Source organism: Hypomesus nipponensis, chromosome 2, assembly GCF_054491055.1.
Source record: "Hypomesus nipponensis isolate SF chromosome 2, ASM5449105v1, whole genome shotgun sequence".
Classification (NCBI taxonomy): Eukaryota; Metazoa; Chordata; class Actinopteri; order Osmeriformes; family Osmeridae; genus Hypomesus; species Hypomesus nipponensis.
The window spans coordinates 1,740,786-1,762,609 of NC_140362.1; the positions used below are offsets into that span (position 1 = coordinate 1,740,786).

Sequence of the window (21,824 nt, forward strand, 5' to 3'; positions counted from 1 at the left end):
AAACGAGGACCGGCGCTGCTGGACACATGTCAACAGGCTGGCGCCTCGAGAGGCGACTCTGTCTCACACACGCACACGCGCACGCACACACACACACGAACGAACACACACACACAGGCCCGCCAATAGGAGGGGACAAACGGATCTGTGGTCCCGGGCTCAGGGTGGGGGGGGGGGGATCCGGCCGCGACGGACGTGAGATCTGGGCGCAGGGGGTGCTGTCTAAGATTCTGGTCCCGGGCCCAGGCAAGACTGTCAGCTGGCCTGCTAGTACACACACACACACACACACACTCATGCTCACACACACCACATACACACACACACATATCTGAGGGCAGGGGGGGAGGGGGGAGGTTTCAGGATGAACTGAGGGCCACAGCTGGGTGTTTTGGGGGGCAGGGGAAACCCCCCCTCTTTCTGTCTCTCTTCAAGGAGTGTATGAAAGGCTGGTGTTTACTCCCTTCCTCCCCCCTCCCTCCCTGAATCTCTCCCTCCTTTCCTTCCCCCCTCCATATTCCCTCCCTTTATCCCTCTATCCATCCTCCTGGTTACCTCTCTCTCTCCTCCGAGTTACCTTTCTCTCTCTCTTCCTGGTTACCTCTCTCTCCTCCTGGTTACCCCTATCCCTCCTCCTGGTTACCTCTCTCTCTCCTCCTGCTCACGTCGCTCCTGCTCCTCCCTCTCTCTCTGCTCGCGCGCCTGTCGTCTCTTCTCTGTCAGGAGGCGGCCTGCCTCCTCTGGGTTGTTGGTCCCGGCCATGGGCTTGGCTGATTGGCTGGCGGCCGGGGAGGGGGCCGGGACACTGGCAGCTGATTGGGTCTGCTCCGGAACCGAGGGTGAGGCAGGCGTCGTGATTGGTGCTCTCACATTAGGGGGTGTGGCCGGGGTGGAAGATACCATGACGGAGGGGACCACCGGCGAGCCTGTGGGAGGTCAAGAGGTCACAGGTTCAAATCTACCACTACTAGATGTGTGCTTTACTATGACACACATCTATGGATAGTCTCACAGCCCATTCATCCAGCTCACAAAAAAGAGTTTAAACAATCCTGCTTTTCAGTTGGTCACCCAACCAATCACCAACCCACACACACACACAGTCTCTGTCTCTCTCTCTCTCTCTCACTCCCTCTCTTTTTCTCTCTCTCTGTGTCTCTGTCTCACACACACACACACACACACACACACACAGGGGAACTTAGTTCTGACCTGACTTTTAGTCATTACACACAGGACATTCTGAAATAGTCCCACCATGCTCTTTGTTTTAAACCCTGGTGAAGACGGTGTGTTCTTGTGGAATATTTGATCATGTTTACTGATCAGTTTCTGGGCCAGCTGTGTCATGTGATTTTCCCTTCAGCGATAAAAAGTATATCTCATCTAACTGGGAGTGTGGATGTGTGTTCTGGCCCCGTGCCTGGGAACACACCACACACACACACACCACACACACACACACCACACACACACACACCACACACACACATCAGAGTATAAATATCCTGCCGTTTCCATGGTGAGGTAGGAGGCGATATTATACCAACCACAACTTTATGTGTAACCATAACAGTTTGTGGTCAGAATCTTTAAATGGTTATGAAACCATGACAACAGAGGATGTCAGAAGGTACACACACACTCACTCTCTCACACACACACACACACACACACACACGCACACACGCACACACTCTCACACACACACACACACACACGGTCTGAATGAAGCCCAGTCTAAATGTGTCATCTGAACACCCGGCGGTCTCCGTCTGGTCTCCCTACTCACCTCTGCGGTCCTCTGGGGTGGCCGGCCTGCGAGGGCTGTCCCTGGCTCTCTCCAGGCCAGCGGGGGAGGAGGTGCGTGGGGGTCCCTTGGCTCTCTCCAGGGGGGCGGGGGACGAGGTGCGAGGGGGTCCCTTGGCTCTCTCCAGGGGGGCGGGGGACGAGGTGCGAGGGGGTCCCTTGGCTCTCTCCAGGGGGGCGGGGGACGAGGTGCGAGGGGGTCCCTTGGCTCTCTCCAGGGGGGCGGGGGAGGAGGTCCGGGGGGTAAGCCTGGCGGGGGTTCTGGCTCTCTTTGGCCGGGCTTTGGGGGTGGAGGGGCTGGGCCTAGCCGGGGAGGGCCGGGGGCCGGGGGAGGAGTGTCGCCCGCGTGGGGTGGGGGGGGACCCCACATGCTGCCTGGATAAGGGACTGGGGCTGGAGAGGGAGGGAGGGAGGGATGGGAGACATCACGTTAGGCCTCTCAAACACACATCCCTCAGGTTAGCATCGCAGTGAGTTCCACACACCTGATCACACACTCAGGTTATTCAGTTAGAATAATAACACCATGCTGCAACTCTGGAAAAGGAATGCTTTCACTGAGTCCACCAGTGGAACACAGTGATGCTGTTACAGCTAAACCACCATCTATGTAATGAGACAAAAACATTATGGGATGGTCTCTGCGGTTATTTCTCTATGGAGACAGCAGGATTATGGGATGGGCTCCATTTTACCGGAGTAGCCCTCTGGCTCTCTGCTCTCTTCTCCTCCCTCTCCACTATCTCCCCTCTCTCCACTTTCTCCTTCTCCACTGTTCTCTCCTCTCCTCACTCATCACTCTCCAGTCTCTCTCCTTTCCTCCCCTCACTTACCTCTCTCTCCTCAAAACAATACCTCCCCTATCTGCTGTCACCCGCTCTCCTTCCCTGTCTCCCCTGGGGGTCTGTGTGGTCTAGGTGGTGGTCTGGGTGGTGGTCTGGGTGGTGGTCTAGGTGGTGGTCTAGGTGGTGGTCTGGGTGGTCAGGGTGATGGTCAGGGTGGTGGTCAGGGTGGTCAGGGTGGTCTGGGTGGTGGTCAGGGTGGTGGTCTGGGTGGGGGTCTGGGTGGGGGTCAGGGTGGTGTCCTGGGTGGGGGTCAGGGTGGTGGTCAGGGTGGGGGTCAGGGTGGGGGTCAGGGTGGTCAGGGTGCGCAGGGTGGTGGTCAGGGTGGTGGTCAGAGTGGTGGTCAGGGTGGTCAGGGTGGGGGTCAGGGTGGGGGTCAGGGTGGTCAGGGTGGTCAGGGTGGTGGTCAGGGTGGTGGTCAGGGTGGGGGTCAGGGTGGTGGTCTGGGTGGACAGGGTGGTGGTCAGGGTGGTCTGGGTGGTGGTCAGGGTGGTGGTCTGGGTGGTGTCCAGGGTGGGGGTCAGGGTGGTGGTCAGGGTGATGGTCAGGGTGGTGGTCTGGGTGGGGGTCTAGGTGGTCAGGGTGGTGTCCTGGGTGGGGGTCTAGGTGGTGGTCTGGGTGGTGGTCAGGGTGGTGGTCAGGGTGGTGGTCAGGGTGGTCAGGGTGGTCAGGGTGGGGGTCTTCTATACCTGGGGTCTGCCCTGTTTCTCATGCAGGGTAAGGACTGTCTCTTCTTCAGCCCTTTCTCCTTGGCCAGAGCAATCTTCTCCTTCTCGTTCTCTCTCTCCTTATCTTTCTTTTCTTTCTTCTTTCTGTCCATCTGTAGAGGAAGGGGGCGTCGTCAGGAGAAATGAACACAACAAGAAAGTCTAACCCTCTTTCACACGTGGGTGCTGCTGTGTGGTGATTGGCTGTCATACGATGTTGTGTTTAAGATATGACAATGGTCTTTTTAGTTGCGCAGTACTAGGTAATAGTTAGTTGATATTTTATTGTTTAACTGTAGTTGTAATATTATTGTTGTTGCATTGTGCCTGGTAGCTGAGATACTCTACACAGTGCCTGGGAAATACAGACCTTGAACTGAGTCTTAAAACTACAAACTTCTGATCTTTGTGTATGGGGCTTTGGATAACAGGGTCTTCTAAATGAATATGCATGTCATGTTAATGTCATTCTCAAATTCAAACTCAAATCAACTGACATTTAAAACCAATGTGTCGTGTTGTCAAGTGCTTCACAGGGGCCTTCAAACATGTCTTGAATACATATTCAAATATATAAATGCACATAAATATGTATGTAACCTAAAATAGAAATATGTATGATACATCAAATAGAAAAAAGTCATATGTATATTAGTATACAAATCTAGAGTAAGCTGGAAGGCGTACAGGCGTAGAGTCACGTCTGCGCTGAGTGATGTCGGGCGTGCTGGACGTGACGTGCCAGCGCTCGGAGCAGCGGTGGTGAGGCCGGTGAGCACACAGGGTCAGGGGGCTGGCGGAGGAGGAGCGCGGGCACAGAGGAGATTCTGGGGGGGGGAGAGGGACCAGGAAGAGAGGGGTGAGAGAGCGCTCCAGGGAGAGTCCACAGAGAGAGACCTCTAGGAGAGCACTCACGTCCGTCGCGGCCGGATCCCAGCACGCTGGCGGCGCTGCGGCTGCGGGCCAGGAAGGAGAGGGTGGGGGTCATCAGCCGGTCCACCATACTGCTCTCCCACGGGCTGAGCTGGATGCTACGGGCTGCAGCGAGGGACAAACACAGCAGGTCAACATTGCCTTGCAGACAGTGACACCAGCCGCTCATTAGACCTGGACTAATGAGGAGGGGAAGAACTGCACAGTCACTATGCGCTTTACCAGCACGGTGCCATCATGTTATAGTTTAGAATAAGTAGGACTGAGAGAGAGAGAGAGAGAGAGAGAGAGAGAGAGACAGAGAGAGAGAGAGAGAGAGAGAGAGAGAGAGAGAGAGAGAGAGAGAGAGAGAGAGAGAGAGAAAGAGAGAGAGAGAGAGAGAGAGAGAAAAACAATAAAGAGGAGAGGATTGTTAAGAGTCAGCAGTGCATCTTTCTGAACATCTCCTGTTCTGCCGGGGAGTTTCAGAATGCATGAGCTCTCTGAGAGTGCTGACTCATCCCGCCTCCCTGCCTACCTGTGCTCTGCCTCACAGCTCCTCTGCTCTACAGCACATCCTGACCTACTTACACACCTGCTCCGGAACATTCTATATATATTCTAGACACTGGAATTGATTTGACTTCTGCATTTGATTCTGCTTATGACAAGATGCACTTCTGATTCTCGATTTTCTCCTGTTCTTTCTACATGCTGTATCTGTATGTTGCTTTGGATAAAAGCGTCCACAATAAAGAATACAATCTCAAGTAAAAATGTAATGGGTGTGATTAAATGTGTTTGATTATCTCTGGGCTTCTTTAAAGGCACAAGCTAGAACATCACGTCCCATTAACCATGACAACAGTTTCCCCCCCAAACTCTGAATCATTCCAACGTTGCACGACACAGACAAGGCACGTCACGATGCAGGACCAACAACCACACACACTGACGTGGAAACCAAAAACACCAAAGGAACAAAATGACCATTGACACCAGATGATGAACCCAAAGACAGGGAACAGATGCAGTATGACAACAGAGAACATGAACATACTCATACTCCCAGGATGCAACAGAAGGTCAAAGGAGAACCAAACCAGAACCCAGGAAGCTGAAGGACGACCGGAGGTGGATTTGGAGGGAAATGATTGGACCGGCCGTCAGACAGACGGTGACAGAAACCATTTTGGGTGGAGACAAAAAATCATAACTAAATCATAAGAGGCGAGGATAGGGAGGTCGGCATGGCGACGGCGGCAGGTGGATGAACGGACGGTGAACGGGTGGAGGGGGGGGGGGGGGGTCGGGGGGGGAGGTCTTACTTCTGCTGGGAGAGTTCCAGAGGGTGGCTGAGGACTTGGAGAGGCGCTTGTTAAGGACTGAGTCCACGTGTTTGGTCAGGTTGACCGCCGACACGGAGCACCTGCCTGCGAACCCAAGAGAGCCACGCACAGAGGGTCACACTGGCCTCACAGGTCAAAGGTCAGAACAACATCAGCTGTCCTGCCAGCTGCGTCGTTAGGAGGTGTCATCCAACAAAAAGAACATGTCTGGGTGTTGGCCAGGTGGTTCAGGAACTCGCAAACCAACCAGCTTCTAACCAAGCCAGCGACGTCACACACACACACCTTCAAACAGCGACGTCACACACACACACACCTTCAAACAGCTCCGACACACCCTTCAAACAGCAGCACCTAGTATTGCTTACTGGCTCATGCAGTATTCATATTTAGCTTGATGTTGTGAACAAAATAAACAGAATGACTTCTCCCGTAGTTTCTACCATTTTTGTGGGAAGTTTTACTTCTTTTTTGAGGGTTTAGGTTGGTTATAGATGCTGATCTGGTTGTAAAAGGGTTGTACAATTACAATCTGATTGGATTTGTATTCATTTACAGACCAGCGGGCTATAACAGTGCGTGTCCACTGCAGCGACGCGATGCGAGCGACAACATGTTTTCCATTCATTTTCTATGTAGTCAGGCGAATCGCTTGCGTGGTGCATTGTGGGTAGCGACGCGACGCGATTCAAGCGATTCGAGTTGAGATTTTCTCAACTTTATGCTAATGAGGAGCGATTTTCGCTAGCGATGGCCAATCGGAGTGTTTTTTTGTTTCTCGTAACGTAGAAACCATGGTAAACATTTCTAGCTTTCTAGGTTTCAAACTGGAGGAGAAACTAATCGTTTGTGTGGCTGCTTACTCAGTCCTGTACGATACATATCTGTATTCGTACAGAGATGTTAATACAAAAAAACGATGCATGGCGCAAGGTTTGCCGAAGTTGTGGGTGGCTTGTACTTTCAAATTCAGTTTAGTCACATTACGTAACTTCGTTCGTTCTGTCCTAACTAGTTAGCTAGCCGGGCTGAAACTCCCTATCGTATCGGCAGATTAGCAGAGATTGAGGAATATAGTAAAACGTTTTTTTACTAATGTCAACGTGTATGTCTACAGTATTAAACCGTTTTATATTTTGTAAACAAGTTGTATTTTGATCGATGTTGCAACTACGTAAACCCAAGTCTGCACACTTGGCCATGACAACTACAACAGTGACTTTAGAGAACTACATTCTACATTTATCTGTTTGAAACGCCCCCGAGCGTGGTGAACTGTGGGAAGGCAAGCGATGGCAAGCGATTCGCGTCGCTGCAGTGGACACGCACTGTAAGAGGAGCATGGAAAAATAATCAATGTCAGCCGAGCGCTAATGACGATTCTTGTCTGGTTAGCGATCAAAGCTACCTTTCACATGGCAGCGGTAAGCGTAAATTAAATCACAGGCAGGATCAATACAGCAGGCTCAGAGTTAATGACCCACAGTGTTTCCAGGAGCCTAACAGCACACAGACAAACACACACACACACATGGACACACACACACAGACACACACACGGACACACACTACCGACTGGTCGCATGGCTCCGGGAATGTCTGTGATCCGGGCTAGTTAGCTAGCTGAGCGAGAGGGAGCTAGTTAGCTAGCTGAGCGAGAGCGAGAGCGAGCTAGTTAGCGAGTTAGCTCTCTAAGCATCTCAGCTGCAGCGTTGGTCCCCAGGTATAAAAAATCGTCACTTTTTATTGTCTTCAAGAAAATGATTGATCGAAGGAAAATTGTATATAATGCGTAGAACGGCTGTAGAATTGAAGAGATAGAATTTGATCCTAGTGGAGTTTCTCCTGAGGAAGGAAGATATCCAGCCATTCCAAATGCCATGTTAATGTTTGTGTGTGCAGTATCGGTGAGTGTGTGTGCATGTGCACAGTATCTATGTGTGTGTGTGTGTGTGTGTGTCAGAGGGGTTTCACCAGAGATAACCCAGAGTGCTGAGTGTGTGAGGAACACCTGAGCTGAGGAGAGGGCTGCAATCACAGAGCAGCTCCAGGTGTGTCGCTCTGTCTGGACTCTTCTGGTCCTGCTGATCTGGACCCAGGCTCTGCTGTGTGTGGTTCTGCTGTGTGTGGTTCTGCTGAGTGTGGTTCTGCTGAGTGTGGTTCTGCTGTGTGTGTTTCAGGTGTGTGTGGACCAGGTGTGTGTGATTCTGGTGTGTGTGTGGACCGGGTGAGTGTGGTTCAGGTGTGTGTGAACCAGGTGTGTGTGATTCTGGTGTGTGTGTGGACCAGGTGAGTGTGGTTCAGGTGTGTGTGAACCAGGTGTGTGTGGACCAGGTTCAGGTGTGTGTGGACCAGGTGTGTGTGATTCTGGTGTGTGTGTGGACCGGGTGTGTGTGGTTCAGGTGTGTGTGTGGACCGGGTGTGTGTGGTTCAGGTGTGTGTGGACCAGGTGTGTGTGATTCTGGTGTGTGTGTGGACCGGGTGAGTGTGGTTCAGGTGTGTGTGAACCAGGTGTGTGTGATTCTGGTGTGTGTGTGGACCAGGTGAGTGTGGTTCAGGTGTGTGTGAACCAGGTGTGTGTGGACCAGGTTCAGGTGTGTGTGGACCAGGTGTGTGTGATTCTGGTGTGTGTGTGGACCGGGTGTGTGTGGTTCAGGTGTGTGTGTGGACCGGGTGTGTGTGGTTCAGGTGTGTGTGGACCAGGTGTGTGTGGACTGGGTGAGTGTGGTTCAGGTGTGTGTGGACTGGGTGAGTGTGGTTCAGGTGGGTGTGGACCAGGTGAGTGTGGACCAGGTTCAGGTGTGACTCACTCTCTTTCTGGCTGGGGCTGTGCAGCCCTCCGGCCCAGGAGCTCCTCTGCTGACGGATCTCTGCCCAGGTCTTCTTACTGGACCTCTGGAGGGCCGCAGCATAGCGCTCCTGCACACGCACACACACACACACACACACCAAGGTGAAGGAAGAAGATGTTAGCAGATGCCTCTCCTCCAGGGCCTCCCTCCCTCCCTCCTCAACCTCCCTCCCTCCTCACCCTCCCTCCCTCCTCATCCCTTCCTTCCTCCCTCCTCACCCTCCCTCCTCATCACTTCCTTCCTCCCTCCTCAACCTCCCTCCCTCCTCATCCCTCCCTTCCTCCCTCCCTCCTCACCCTCGCTCCCTCCCCCACCTTGTTCTTCTCCAGCTTCTGCCTCTGCCTCTCCTCCAGGGCGGCTCTGCGTCGCTCTGTCTTCAGCCTCTGCTCCTCCAGCCTGCGGCGGCGCTCCAGGATCTGCTGCTCCCTCAGCTGCCGGGCCCGCTCCTCCTTCTCCAGCCACTGGCTCTTCTTAGCAGCTGGGAGGAGGAGGGGAGGAGGGGGAGGAGGGGGAGGGAGGTGAGAGTACTGGGTTACAGTGTGTAACAGGTTATATATTGTCCTGGGTTAAACTGTATCTTATGTTTTTGGGGCGTGATATCTCATCATACAGCCGTGGCCAAAAGTATTGGGAGCGATACACATTTTGTGTTTGCAAAGCTTGCTGGCCCTAAAATGGGCATAAAATGACTGCTAACATGATTTCAGTAAGTCATATCATCAGCACAGGGGAAAGTGTGAACTAGTAGGTGAAATCACTCTATCATTCTGATCGGAGCAGATCGACTGCTGTAAAAGAGGGGACTATTTGCATATATTGAATATTTCCGCCCCCAAAAAGCTTAAAAACATTAAATGTGCCTTATTGTAATCCAGTATTCTATATAAACATGTGAAAACCGTTTCCACAAAACTGAACCAGCAAACTTTGCAAAACACATTTGTCATTGCCAAAACTTATGGCCTTGACTGTACACAGACAGTCTTCAGTTCCTGCTTCCAAACCTTCAGTGTTTGATCACATCCTGAGTAAGAAGCCCTAGAAGCCTTCTAAGATGAGCTCTTATCTGCGGCCAGAAAGCCTCTCCATTGTTAACCCTGCTGGGATCTCAAAGGCGTTAGCTAAAAGGTTACACACACACACACGCATGCCTCTTTCCAGCGCGGCAGCAGAGAGGGAATATCCTGTTACCCTGAGACACGCAGAAATCGAATTAGCGGAGTTTCCACAAGGTGCGATTCTGCAGGGTGAGACTGGAACCTCTGGTCTCTCTGTTTCTGCAGCTCTCTAATCCCATCACGCCTCCCCACAGCTTCACAATCACACAGCGGCTTTGATCTGCTGAACCTCCATCACTGGGCTCCCACACATTCAGAGAGGGTGTAAAGGGGAGATTATACCAGCTCTAAGGCACCGTTTCTCATTTCTAAGCCTCTATCTTTGTCATTTGGACAGTGTGTGTGTGTGTGTGTGTGTGTGTGAGCAGGGGGTAGCTCTAACAAAAGCCAGCTCTAGTAAGCTCCAGATGCAACAGAAGCTACTGGTTCCTTGTGGTTCTGTCAGGTAGCAGAGCAGAGATGAGACCAGGTCCAGGGGGAATCGACACAGCATCTGGTCTGGCTTAGCTTGGATCATTTACTGGGTCATTAAGGAAGTCTGTCTCCCAGCCTACATGGAGTATTCATGTCCTTGAACAGAGTCCAGACACCCCAGCCTCTCAAAACAAGCCTCTCTCTTCACTTCTGAAACAGCAGAAGTGGCAACGCTCATTTCCTGCCGGGGTCTCTGCATATTCTCATTTGATTGAGTTGAAATTGTCTGTGTGTCTCTCCGGACCTCAGCATGTCCCCTCTGAGAGAACACAGTGAGGTTATCTTAGGACAACAGGCATGTCGTGGCCAGAGGTCATTATGATTCTCAAGTTCAAAAGTTCAAACTGAGGCAAGGCGGTATAATTCATCTATGGAAACCTGCAATCTGAGCTGACTGCCGACACACCAGCATAAAACAGAGCAGCAGCAACAACAACCAGTTGTCTTGAACACAGTTCTCATTTAGAACTCGGGGGAGAGAGGGAGGGGGAGAGATGGAAGAAAACACAGAGAGATAAGGTGGGAAAGAGTTAGAGGAAGAGAGAAAGGGAGGGAGGAAAGGAAGCAGTGAAAGAAAAAGAAAGAGAGGAAGAGAGAGACAATCTCAACATCTAAATCAGAGCCTGGACATTAAAACACCAAAACAGACCATCAGACAGGGGGGGGGGAGGGGTGTGTGACCCCCACAACACCAGCACTCGGAAACACAAACACCCACGGTCACCATCACCACTGTCACCATGGAGACGCAGGGCGTGGCTTACCTTGCTGTAGGCCGCATTCGTCTGAGGGAGGAAGGCGAGAGAGAAGACAAGAGCAAACGTCAATCATGCAAAGCAGCGTGCCGTTAGCGTGTCGCTAGCATGTCGCCACAGTCAGGGACCGAGGTGTGAAGCTATGGACACTGCGGCAGCCATTTTGGCTCCCAGCAGAAACGACGCCATGACAGTGATGTTGGGGTTGTCACAAGACACAAAGCGACAGTGTTACCCAGGCATGGGCTTCTCTGCTCGTGTGCTGAGCATGCATTGTGGAATAAGACTTTTACTCATGTTGGACGTCTTTGCTAAAAAATCTGGCAAGGTTTCCAGCTCCAGACTGAGATTTGGTGCCAGGCCCACATGCAGGGTGTTTCCTGGTTGTTCCAGAGGAGCTACGTGTGCAGTCCACATGCAGCTGAACTAGAGGACAGTCACAGAACAACAACACTGGCCCTCGTCCACCAGGGGGCGCTCCTGGGTTTCTCCCTGCACACTTACCCAGATATCTGGCCTTCTCCTCCCTCCGCTCCTTGGCAAGCTTCTGCCTGTCCTCTGATCTGACGCCATCTGGGAGGGCAGAGGGGGGGGGGGAGACAGACAGGGAGAGGGAGAGGAGTGAAAGACAGAGAGGGGGGAGAGAGAGAGAAGGGAGAGAGAAGGAGAGAGGAAATGGGTGTGAATGAGGGAAATCATTGTACACAGATCCTGCTTCAGTCCATGTTCAGAGTGATTCACTGTAGGAAATCTGTGAGAATTTGCCTCTAAAATAGCCTCTAATACAACCTCTAATTCAGTCTCCTGTCAGCCTCTGAAATGGCCTCTAAGACAGCCTCTAATACAGCCTCTAATTTGGCTTCTGCTGTCGTATCATTGGGCCTGGAAGCATCACACCTCACTTCCTGTTCCATGAGTCAGAGTGCAGAGGGACACTCCCTGATGGGATAAGAGGTCGGTTGGTCAGTCACACCTGTTCCCGTGACAACGGCAAATAATTAAACAGACCGTTGTCTTCAGACATGCATCTACCCGACATGATGTTTACAAAACCAGAGGCTGCGATTGACTCAAGTCAGTAACTGGAATTAGAAAAAGTGTATCTTCAGAAGTCAGCACAGTAACAATCAGGATGTGCTCAGACAGCTGGAGCTGAGGGGTACCAGTCTCCTCACTGCTGTGTGGTTTCTTCAGACAGAACTCAACATCCAGAGGTCTAGCCGTTACCGCAGCCTTTCTCAACTCTGGTCCTGCATGTTCTAGATGTTTCCCTGCTCCAACACACCTGATTCAAAGGAATGGGTCATTGACATCCAGAACATGCAGGGAAGGGGGGCACGAGGACCAGGGATGGAAACCACTGCTCTAGACCGTGACATCACAACTTGGTGTTGCATATCTAGGCCAGGAAAACAAGATGTTAAAATCCCAACTCTTCTCTCCTGGTTAAATAAAGTCGACATGAAAAATTCATGTTCCTCCAGCTGTGTACTGAATACGAATGAGCTTGCATGTATGAGAGTTACATAACTAGACGACTGTTTACATATTTTCCCGCCCTCGTAACCTCTCTGGAAATTGGAAATTGGTGCTGCATTCCCCAAACACCTCTCCCAAACACCAGCACCCAAACACCTCTCCCAAACACCAGCACCCAGACCCAGGACCAGGCCCAGACCCTGTGGACAAGCTACGCTAACAAGCTAACAGCACTACATTCTCTGACTTATAGACATCACCGCTTCTGGGTGGAATACAAAGCAGGACTGATATTATCACATAATAATATCTTCCCTCGACAGCTTCAACACGGATTAAGTCTACACCTGAAGAATCAACCAGAACTCCAAAGACTGAAAAGGCAGTGATATAAATAACACATGAAGCAGATGTTCCTTGTTCTATATAGGCACCGTGTTCCGTATATGGGTCACATGTGAGTGAGTGTGTGTAGCAAGGCTTTGTGACACATCGCTCTCCTGAAGACACACAGAGAGCATATGTTACTGGGTCTCTGTCAGCAGCTAGGAAGAGATGGACCCAACTGGACCCCAGCGCTCCAACTGGCCTGTGACCCACTTTAACACACGCTATTTATAGTGGGAGAGATCAAGTGCAGCTCGTGGGCGTGTGAGTGTTGGGGTGTGTGACTGTGTGCACGTATGTGTGTGTTGGGGTGTGTGCATTTGTGTGTCTGGGTTTGTGGGTGTGTGCGGGGGTGTGTATGTGTGTGGGGGTGTGTATGTGTGTGGGGGTGTGTGGGGGTGTGTATGTGTGTGGGGGTGTGTATGGGTGTGGGGGTGTGTATGTGTGTGGGGGTGTGGGGGTGTGTATGGGTGTGGGGGTGTGGGTGTGTTTGGGTTTGTGGGTGTGTGTGGGGGTGTGTATGTGTGTGAGGGTGTGTATGTGTGTGGGGGTGTGGGTGTGTGTGTGGGGGTGTGTGAGGGTGTGCCAGTGCGGGCTCGCTCACAACCATGGAGATGATGAGTCACACTCCACACACACATGGCAGGTCAGGCTGACCCAGAAACCTCAGCCCAGAACACAGACCTCAGACCAAGTCTTGGCTCTTCCAATGTGAACAGGGTGATATTCGCTCTGCAGATCAACAACATGTGACGCCACAGAGAAAACGATTCAAATCCAACTGTATTTGTACACACTGTTATTCCCTCCACGTGCACCCCGGGCTCTCTGTCTTGGGTCGGTTTGTTTGGAGCTCCTGGGGTCTAGGTCTTCATCCCACCTGCTCAGGTCTCTACACCTGGGTCTCTACACTGTAGTGTAGGTGTAGTGGTCTCTACACTGTAGTGTAGGTGTAGTGGTCTCTACACCTGGGTCTCTACACTGTAGTGTAGGTGTAGTGGTCTCTACACTGTAGTGTAGGTGTAGTGGTCTCTACACTGTAGTGTAGGTGTAGTGGTCTCTACACCTGAGCACTGCCTGTCAGGAAGTGGGTCAGGTACCTCAGAATCTGACCACCAGTTCGACGGAACATCAACTTCACGAAAAAAAAAAACTAATGTGTGTCTCAAACATGATTAAAACAAGCTTTGTTATCTGACAGCCGTGGCTTATCTGGCCTCCTAACTATGAAGCATTCTATTTATCAAGCGCTTCTTGGTTTAGCTCATTCACCTCCCGCTCTAGGGGTAAAGCGACCATGACGATGAAAGCCACAAAGAGTAAAAGGGGGAAATGAAACTTATGCCAACAACACAACCTTCAGGCGTGTGTCTCAGCGCTAGCTTGTGCTAGCCAGAGCCTCAGGACAAGCAGGGGCATTGTGGAAAGGACATTTCCCCACCGCAGGGTCAAGCTGAAAGCAGTCTCTGGCACTGCCCCTCTGATATATGATGCCAGCTTCCTTCAGTCCACCTTCCATCGCCGGCCAGAGCTGATTATGAGCCCAGGCTGGAGAGGTTGTTAGCGATTAGTGTTAGCTATCCTCTTAGCAGACACAGCTAACACACCCACTCTACAGCAATGTTCCCACCAAAATGTGGATTTTGGCAGCATTAGGAACCCAAAGATATGCAGTTCCTTCTTGATGGGGTGTGTCCTGACCTGTCTTGACCTGTCCTGACCGAGACGAGAGATGTGCAGCCACTCTGTTCCTGGACTGAACCAAGCTCTGTCAGACTGAGTCTGTGTCAGACTGAGGCTGTGTCAGACTGAGGCTGTGTCAGACTGAGTCTGTCAGACTGAGTCTGTGTCAGACTGAGTCTGTGTCAGACTGAGGCTGTGTCAAACTGAGGCTGTCAGACTGAGTCTGTCAGACTGAGGCTGTGTCAGACTGAGGCTGTGTCAGACTGAGGCTGTGTCAGACTGAGGCTGTGTCAGACTGAGGCTGTGTCAGACTGAGTCTGTGTCAGACTGAGTCTGTGTCAGACTGAGGCTGTGTCAGACTGAGGCTGTCAGACTGAGTCTGTGTCAGACTGAGGCTGTGTCAAACTGAGGCTGTCAGACTGAGGCTGTGTCAGACTGAGGCTGTGTCAAACTGAGGCTGTGTCAGACTGAGTCTGTGTCAGACTGAGGCTGTGTCAGACTGAGGCTGTCAGACTGAGTCTGTGTCAGACTGAGGCTGTGTCAAACTGAGGCTGTGTCAGACTGAGTCTGTGTCAGACTGAGGCTGTCAGACTGAGTCTGTGTCAGACTGAGGCTGTCAGACTGAGGCTGTGTCAAACTGAGGCTGTGTCAGACTGAGGGCAGTGGGAGTCGGCTGGACAGAAACATCTCTCTTTCTCAACAGGCTGGGTGATTTCACATAAGCACTGAGGTAATTGCCCAATTATCACTTCATGCTTAAGAACAGTTAGCCTAATTAGGATCACTTTAGCTCTCAGATCCCAGAACTGGAGTACATTACACCCATATCCTTGCTGTGCTCACACACACAGTAAAACAACACCCAACGCTGTTCACTGCTGCAACAACTGTGTCAGCCTTCCAAGCTGTTTCCATCTTACCCTTCCTGTGCAGGGGGCCGGGAGATGCAGGAGACTTGGGGGTGAGGTCAGCTTTGGTGGGGGTCCTCGCTGTCCCGTCCGTGTCGTTCTTGAGGGGGGAGTCGGTCCTCTGGCCGGGGGCGGTGCCCAAGGGGGGGCTGACCTCCTGGGTGGCTTGCATGGCGGGAGGCGTGTCCAGAGGAGGAGGTGGAGCTGTGGAGACAGCGGAGAGGGGGAGTCAGAACCCAAGAACCACACAGCTTAAAACCAGGAACCACAAAGCTTAGAACCTGGAGGCTAGACTGGTTTGTCTTCATTCCACAGAGCAGGAAACACAGTGTTCTAGCTGGGGAGGAGAGACGACCAGCCAGCCTCGCTCCAGGAGCCACAACAAGGTTCTTCAATCTACTCTCACATTAAATAAGATCTTTGAAACTGGAGTTGAACAGCTTTTGCATTTTCACATATTTATTGACAACTTTAATATACCGTATGCATGTAAGAACTTTATACTTTATAATATTTTTTTGCTTGGGTCTTCCCTATGCAGGAAAGATTTCCGGGTCAGATTTCCACATCCCAGTGGAAACCCTCACAGCCTGTCCGGGTGTCTCTGTCCATCCAGAACCATCCTCGAGGCCCACCTCACAACCATCCTCCAGGCCCACCTCACAACCATCCTCCAGGCCCACCTCAACCATCCTCCAGGGCCACCTCACAACCATCCTCTAGGCCCACCTCACAACCATCCTCCAGGCCCACCTCAACCATCCTCCAGGGCCACCTCACAACCATCCTCCAGGCCCACCTCACAACCATCCTCCAGGCCCACCTCACAACCATCCTCCAGGCCCACCTCAACCATCCTCCAGGCCCACCTAAACCATCCTCCAGGCCCACCTCAACCATCCTCCAGGCCCACCTCACAACCATCCTCCAGGCCCACCTCAACCATCCTCCAGGCCCACCTCAACCATCCTCCAGGCCCACCTCACAACCATCCTCCAGGCCCACTTCAACCATCCTCCAGGCCCACCTCAACCATCCTCCAGGCCCACCTCACAACCATCCTCCAGGCCCACCTCAACCATCCTCCAGGCCCACCTCAACCATCCTCCAGGCCCACCTCAACCATCCTCCAGGCCCACTTCAACCATCCTCCAGGCCCACCTCAACCATCCTCCAGGCCCACCTCAACCATCCTCCAGACCCACCTCACAACCATCCTCCAGGCCCACCTCAACCATCCTCCAGGCCCACCTCACAACCATCCTCCAGGCCCACCTCACAACCATCCTCCAGGCCCATCTCACAACCATCCTCCAGGCCCATCTCACAACATTCAGCCGCCACAACAAACACCCCAGTTTATCCTGACTGATCTCCGGTGGGCAGATCTATATTCCATTAGAATCAACTGTAGAATCTATATGACTACAACATGACTCAGCTTCCTGAAGCAGGAAAATCAACGTTTCTTTGAAGTCGCTAAGCTTTTACATTAGACCACCAGCGATGCCTTTCTGCATCCTTGTAGAAGCCCTTTAGACCGTGGTAATGTAGTGGGTCCAGTTAGCTGGATAGTCCCCTGCCATCACCCCTGCCTCCAGTAGCATCTCTAGACTGTGATTGGTCGAGCTCGGGGCCTGAGTGAAGCGACAGTTTCCTGGCAGAGCGGGACTCTGCAGCTGCCTCTCTCTCAGCCCCTCCATGATACAAGAGAAACCAATTGATTTAAAGAATGGAGAAGTGGAGGAGTGGAGGAGTGGAGAGGTGGAGGGGTGAAGGGATGGAGGAGAGGAAGGGTGGAGGGGTGGAGGATGGAGGGATGGAAGATGGAGGGAGGAGGTATGGAGAGGTGGAGGATGGAAGGGGAAGCAGTGCCACGGACACCACATTCTCATCAGGATCCCAGACAGCGTCCTCTTAAACTAACCTGACGGAGGTGGTGTGTGTGTGGGGGGAAAACAAGCAACAGAGAGATATAGAGAGAGACATGCAGACAGAGAGAGATGCAGACAGAGAGAGATGCAGACAGAGAGAGATGCAGACAGAGAGCGATGCAGACAGAGAGATATATAGAGAGAGATGCAGACAGAGAGAGATGCAGACAGAGAGAGATGCAGACAGAGAGAGAGGCAGACAGAGAGAGATGCAGACAGAGAGAGATGCAGACAGAGAGAGATGCAGACAGAGAGAGGCGGGGGTATAGACTCCGGGGCTGAGAAGAGAGAGTTTATGAAAGAGCATCGCCAGAGAGAGAGAGGCACTCTGTCCCAGAGAGAGCAGCCGTTGTCAAGACCCCTGCATGGCAACGGGACAGCTGCCAGAAACACTGCACTGGGAGAGATGAGGGAGGGGAGGAGGAACAGAAACACTGCACTGGGAGAGATGAGGGAGGGGAGGGGGAACAGAAACACTGCACTGGGAGAGATGAGGGAGGGGAGGGGGAACAGAAACACTGCACTGGGAGAGATGAGGGAGGGGAGGGGGAACAGAAACACTGCACTGGGAGAGATGAGGGAGGGGAGGGGGAACAGAAACACTGCACTGGGAGAGATGAGGGAGGGGAGGGGGAACAGAAACACTGCACTGGGAGAGATGAGGGAGGGGAGGGGGGACAGAAACACTGCACTGGGAGAGATGAGGGAGGCAGGGAGGGGGAAATGAGGAGGGAGGCAGGGAGAGGGAAAGTTGGATAGGAATGGAAAAAGGAGATAGGGAAGGAAGGGTGGGGAGCAAGTGCATGATTGTGGTTTGGACACCATGATGCTCATTTATAAATGGAACATGAACTGCAGTGTTATGATGCAGAATTCATTTCAATGCTTTCCCTGTTAGGACGGTGTTTATAAACACAGCCAGGCTTGTGAGGGCTTGTTCCAAAACAATGGGCTCATTCTCATCCAGCCCTGAGTGGGATGATGAAAGGGATGACGAGTGGGATGATGTCTCCTGCTACATCCACCTAAGCTGTGTTCTCAGGCTCCACGTCACAGGCTCTCACTAGAGGGGGCTGTGATGTCATCAACATGGGACGCTGTCAGACAGCTGTGATGTCATCAACATGGGACACTGAGCAGTGTGGAGCAACATCAACACCCATAATACCTTTTAGTATCCAAGTCCAGCAGGATGCCCTACCTGGTAGCATTAGACAGCGTGTGACAAGCAGGCTGTTCTGACCCACAATCCTCTGTGGAAGAGGCCAGAGAAACAGAGGCTTGATTCCAGACCAGCGTTGGGGGTAACACGTTATATAATATAACGCGTTACATTATATTGTTACTTAAGTGAGTAACAAAGTAATATAATGCGTTACTTTTTGACATTGAGTAATATTATTACAGTTAAGTAACTTGCATAACTAGTCCAAGTTACTGCATTAATTCAACAAATGACTTAAATAGCCTTATAAATACAGATTGTTGCCTAAACACTCCCTGGGTAGCCTGGCTGCCAGCCCAACTTCTCCCGCCCACAAAAAAATGTGTTCGGTAAGTTGGGTCTGGAGGGTCTCGTATTGGGGGACAACTCAAAAACCCAGAATCGGGACGGACCAATGAAATTGCCAGGGCGGGCTTTATACGATGATGGACAGATGATCAACAGTAACGTAATCAACAACGTCACGAAAGAGCCCTTGGGTTGAATTCGTTTTCAACAAAAAACATAATACGTTGCTCTGATTGGTTGTAAGTCTATCCAATTGAGCGTAGAGGCATTTGTTTTACGAGTTCGGTTGAAACACGCTCCGTACTCAAAGCCCAACGGAAAGTTTTCAGACTCATATTCTGACTAGAATTATGAGTATGACAACATCAGGCTACTCCCTGGGCGCAGTAGCCTGACAGTTTGCCTCTGATTCACGGTGCAGGCAAACACAACAGCAATCATGGCCGTTGAACGTGTTACGTTTTTGGCGTGGAAATATTCACACTATTTTGCTTTCATTGAAGATACTGGAAGAAACATTCAAGTTACATGCAAACTGTGCCCCAACAAAATATTATCTACTGCCAAAAACAGCACTTCAAACTTCTCGAAAGTGTCCACACAGAAACGAAGCTGGGAGCTAGCGAAATCCACTTTAAACCATAAGAGAGATGGTGACCCGGTTCCACAACTCGCTACTAAAAGTATTGGTAAAAGCAGAGTGTGAATTAGGATGACAATCGGGGGGTCAACTTATTCTCCAGGTCGTAAAGTAATATTTACGATTACAGGTAAGCACAAAATATAAATGTATCGACCCCCCCCCGACCTGTTGTGTTTACCTATTTTGGGGGGTTCCAAGTCTTAAAATCCCCCCGGAATTCACACACTGAGTAAAAGTGATATAATAAGTAATATAATAAGTAATAATATTATTTTGTACAGAAAGTAATGATGTAACTTAATCACACTACTTTTACTGAACAGTTATAAGCAATAACTAATATATTACTTTGAGTAACTTCCCCCAACACTGTTCCGGACTGATACGAACCTGCCTGCAACAGTTCAAGCCACGGTTCCATGACTCAGTAGTCTGTCTGAGTTCAGTGCAGACTGCATGCAACAGTACATACTGTTACTCGACACACCCACACACCACGCACACACAACACAAGCACACACACACACACGCGAGCCACAAGAGAATAGAAGAGGATCTGCAGACTTCAGATGATGAATATTCCACAACGCTGCAGAGCAGAGAGGGAGAGAGAGGGGGGGAGAGAGAAAGAGAGAGAGGTAGAGACAGGGAGAGAGAGGGAGAGAGAGAGGGAGAGAGAAAGAGAGAGAGGTAGAGACAGGGAGAGAGGGAGAGAGAAAGAGAGAGAGGTAGAGACAGAGAGAGAGAGGGAGAGAAAGGAGGGGAGAGAGAAAGAGAGAGAGGTAGAGACAGGAGGAGAGGGAGAGAGAGGGGGGAGAGAGCAGGGAGGATAGTGATTCAGGCCTGGCTGTCTGCACCAGTAGACTAGCTCATACACACACTAGCTCATACACACACTAGCTGGTACACGTGTGTGAATGTGTGAGTATTTGTGTTTGCATGTGTGAGTGTGTGGGGGGGGGGGGATATTGACTCTAACAATCAGTGCATCCAGCATCAGAAACCCCAGGCTAGTAACCTTGACAGCAACCCAGACTGGCACACACACACACACACAGTGTGCTTGTAGACATGCTAATGTGATATCTGCACTAATGTGTTTCCTAGATTCTAACATCTGTCGAGTCATCGTTTAAACGCGGTCACCCCGGAATGGCAAAGACAGACATGTTGACTTGTAAACAATTACTTCAGTTAGCATGTTCTTGACTAACCCCTGAACACAAAGAATCAGATTTAGTCAAAGCTAACAGGAGCTAGCAGTCCGTGGTTCAGAGTCAGGCTAACAGGAGCTAGCAGTCCGTGGTTCAGAGTCAGGCTAACAGGAGCTAGCAGTCCGTTGTTCAGAGTCAGGCTAACAGGAGCTAGCAGTCCGTTGTTCAGAGTCAGGCTAACAGGAGCTAGCAGTCTGTGGTTCAGAGTCAGGCTAACAGGAGCTAGCAGTCCATGGTTCAGAGTCAGGCTAACAGGAGCTAGCAGTCCGTGGTTGACCTGATCAGACCCAGCACTGCTGTCAGGGCTGGGCTCTGATTCTCCCATGATGCACCTCTTCTCCAGAGACACACTTTATCAGCCCCCCCCTCACTACCTCTCCAGGCTGTGGACATCAACCTCCACCTTCCAGACCTGTGCCCCACTACCACCATCACACACACACACACACACACACACACACACACACACACACACACACACGCTGAACAAGGAAGATCACTTTGGCACTGTTTAGTCAGAAGGTTTGGAGACATCAAGGCACTCATAGCTGTTGTAGCACACACACTCATTCAAACACACACACACACACACTCACTCTTCTCTGTGTATCCCCTAGCTGAAGCCGAAAGCTGGATCCCAGGGCTCTTCAGTAGTCCCACCCCCTGCGTGCAGAGCACCAGCTGGAAACAGACCAGCAGCTTGACAAGCAGCAGGTCACTACCATCTCACGCGTCACTTCCTGTCAGCAGCACCTTCTGCACAGTCACTTCCTGTCTGCAGGTGGCAGCATCCAATGGAAACGCCCAGCTGGTCTGCCACTTCCTGCTAGGACTGTTCTCAGTCCTGTGGACCAGAGCGACATATGGAGCACAAACACTTCTGTGTTACAATGTGTTCTGTTGGCAGATACGTTTACCACACAACTATAATATTAGGACATGATTTCACGCAACATGAGGTATTTTTTCCAGCGCTGTTTAAGGATCGCTGCTGTTTGTGATGTGATGCTGGGCGATGAGTCACACAAACACAGCGTCTAAAACAAACAGTCTGACTTCACGGCAGAGATGCTCCTCTGCGCAGCAGTTGTGAAAGACTCCAGATTACAAACAATCCACACACAGTCTGTTGTGAAACACTGTTAGGAAAATTCAATTGGAAAACAATAGTCCCTCTGACACAGTAATTGACCGATAAATAAAGCTCGATAACGCCCTGAAATGTTGGCAAAGAGAACAGAGAGG

The 21,824-nt window shown here is 51.3% G+C and overlaps 1 protein-coding gene across 3 annotated transcripts in view; it reads right to left on the minus strand.

Annotated features, from left to right (window-relative positions):
• map7d1a (MAP7 domain containing 1a) overlaps positions 1-21,824 on the minus strand; it is a 47,022-nt gene that overhangs the window by 10,725 nt on the left and 14,473 nt on the right. The window contains exons 2-12 of one of the 3 annotated variants that reach the window (XM_084702223.1): positions 15,288-15,479; positions 11,323-11,391; positions 10,828-10,848; positions 8,786-8,949; positions 8,430-8,538; positions 5,599-5,703; positions 4,274-4,396; positions 4,046-4,185; positions 3,341-3,471; positions 1,793-2,202; positions 644-926 (exon numbers count right to left, since the gene is read on the minus strand). In XM_084702223.1, coding sequence (XP_084558349.1) covers positions 644-926; positions 1,793-2,202; positions 3,341-3,471; positions 4,046-4,185; positions 4,274-4,396; positions 5,599-5,703; positions 8,430-8,538; positions 8,786-8,949; positions 10,828-10,848; positions 11,323-11,391; positions 15,288-15,479 — 1,747 coding nt within the window. The remainder of the gene's footprint in view (positions 1-643; positions 927-1,792; positions 2,203-3,340; positions 3,472-4,045; positions 4,186-4,273; positions 4,397-5,598; positions 5,704-8,429; positions 8,539-8,785; positions 8,950-10,827; positions 10,849-11,322; positions 11,392-15,287; positions 15,480-21,824) is intronic. The other 2 variants (XM_084702224.1, XM_084702225.1) reach the window with 2 other exon arrangements.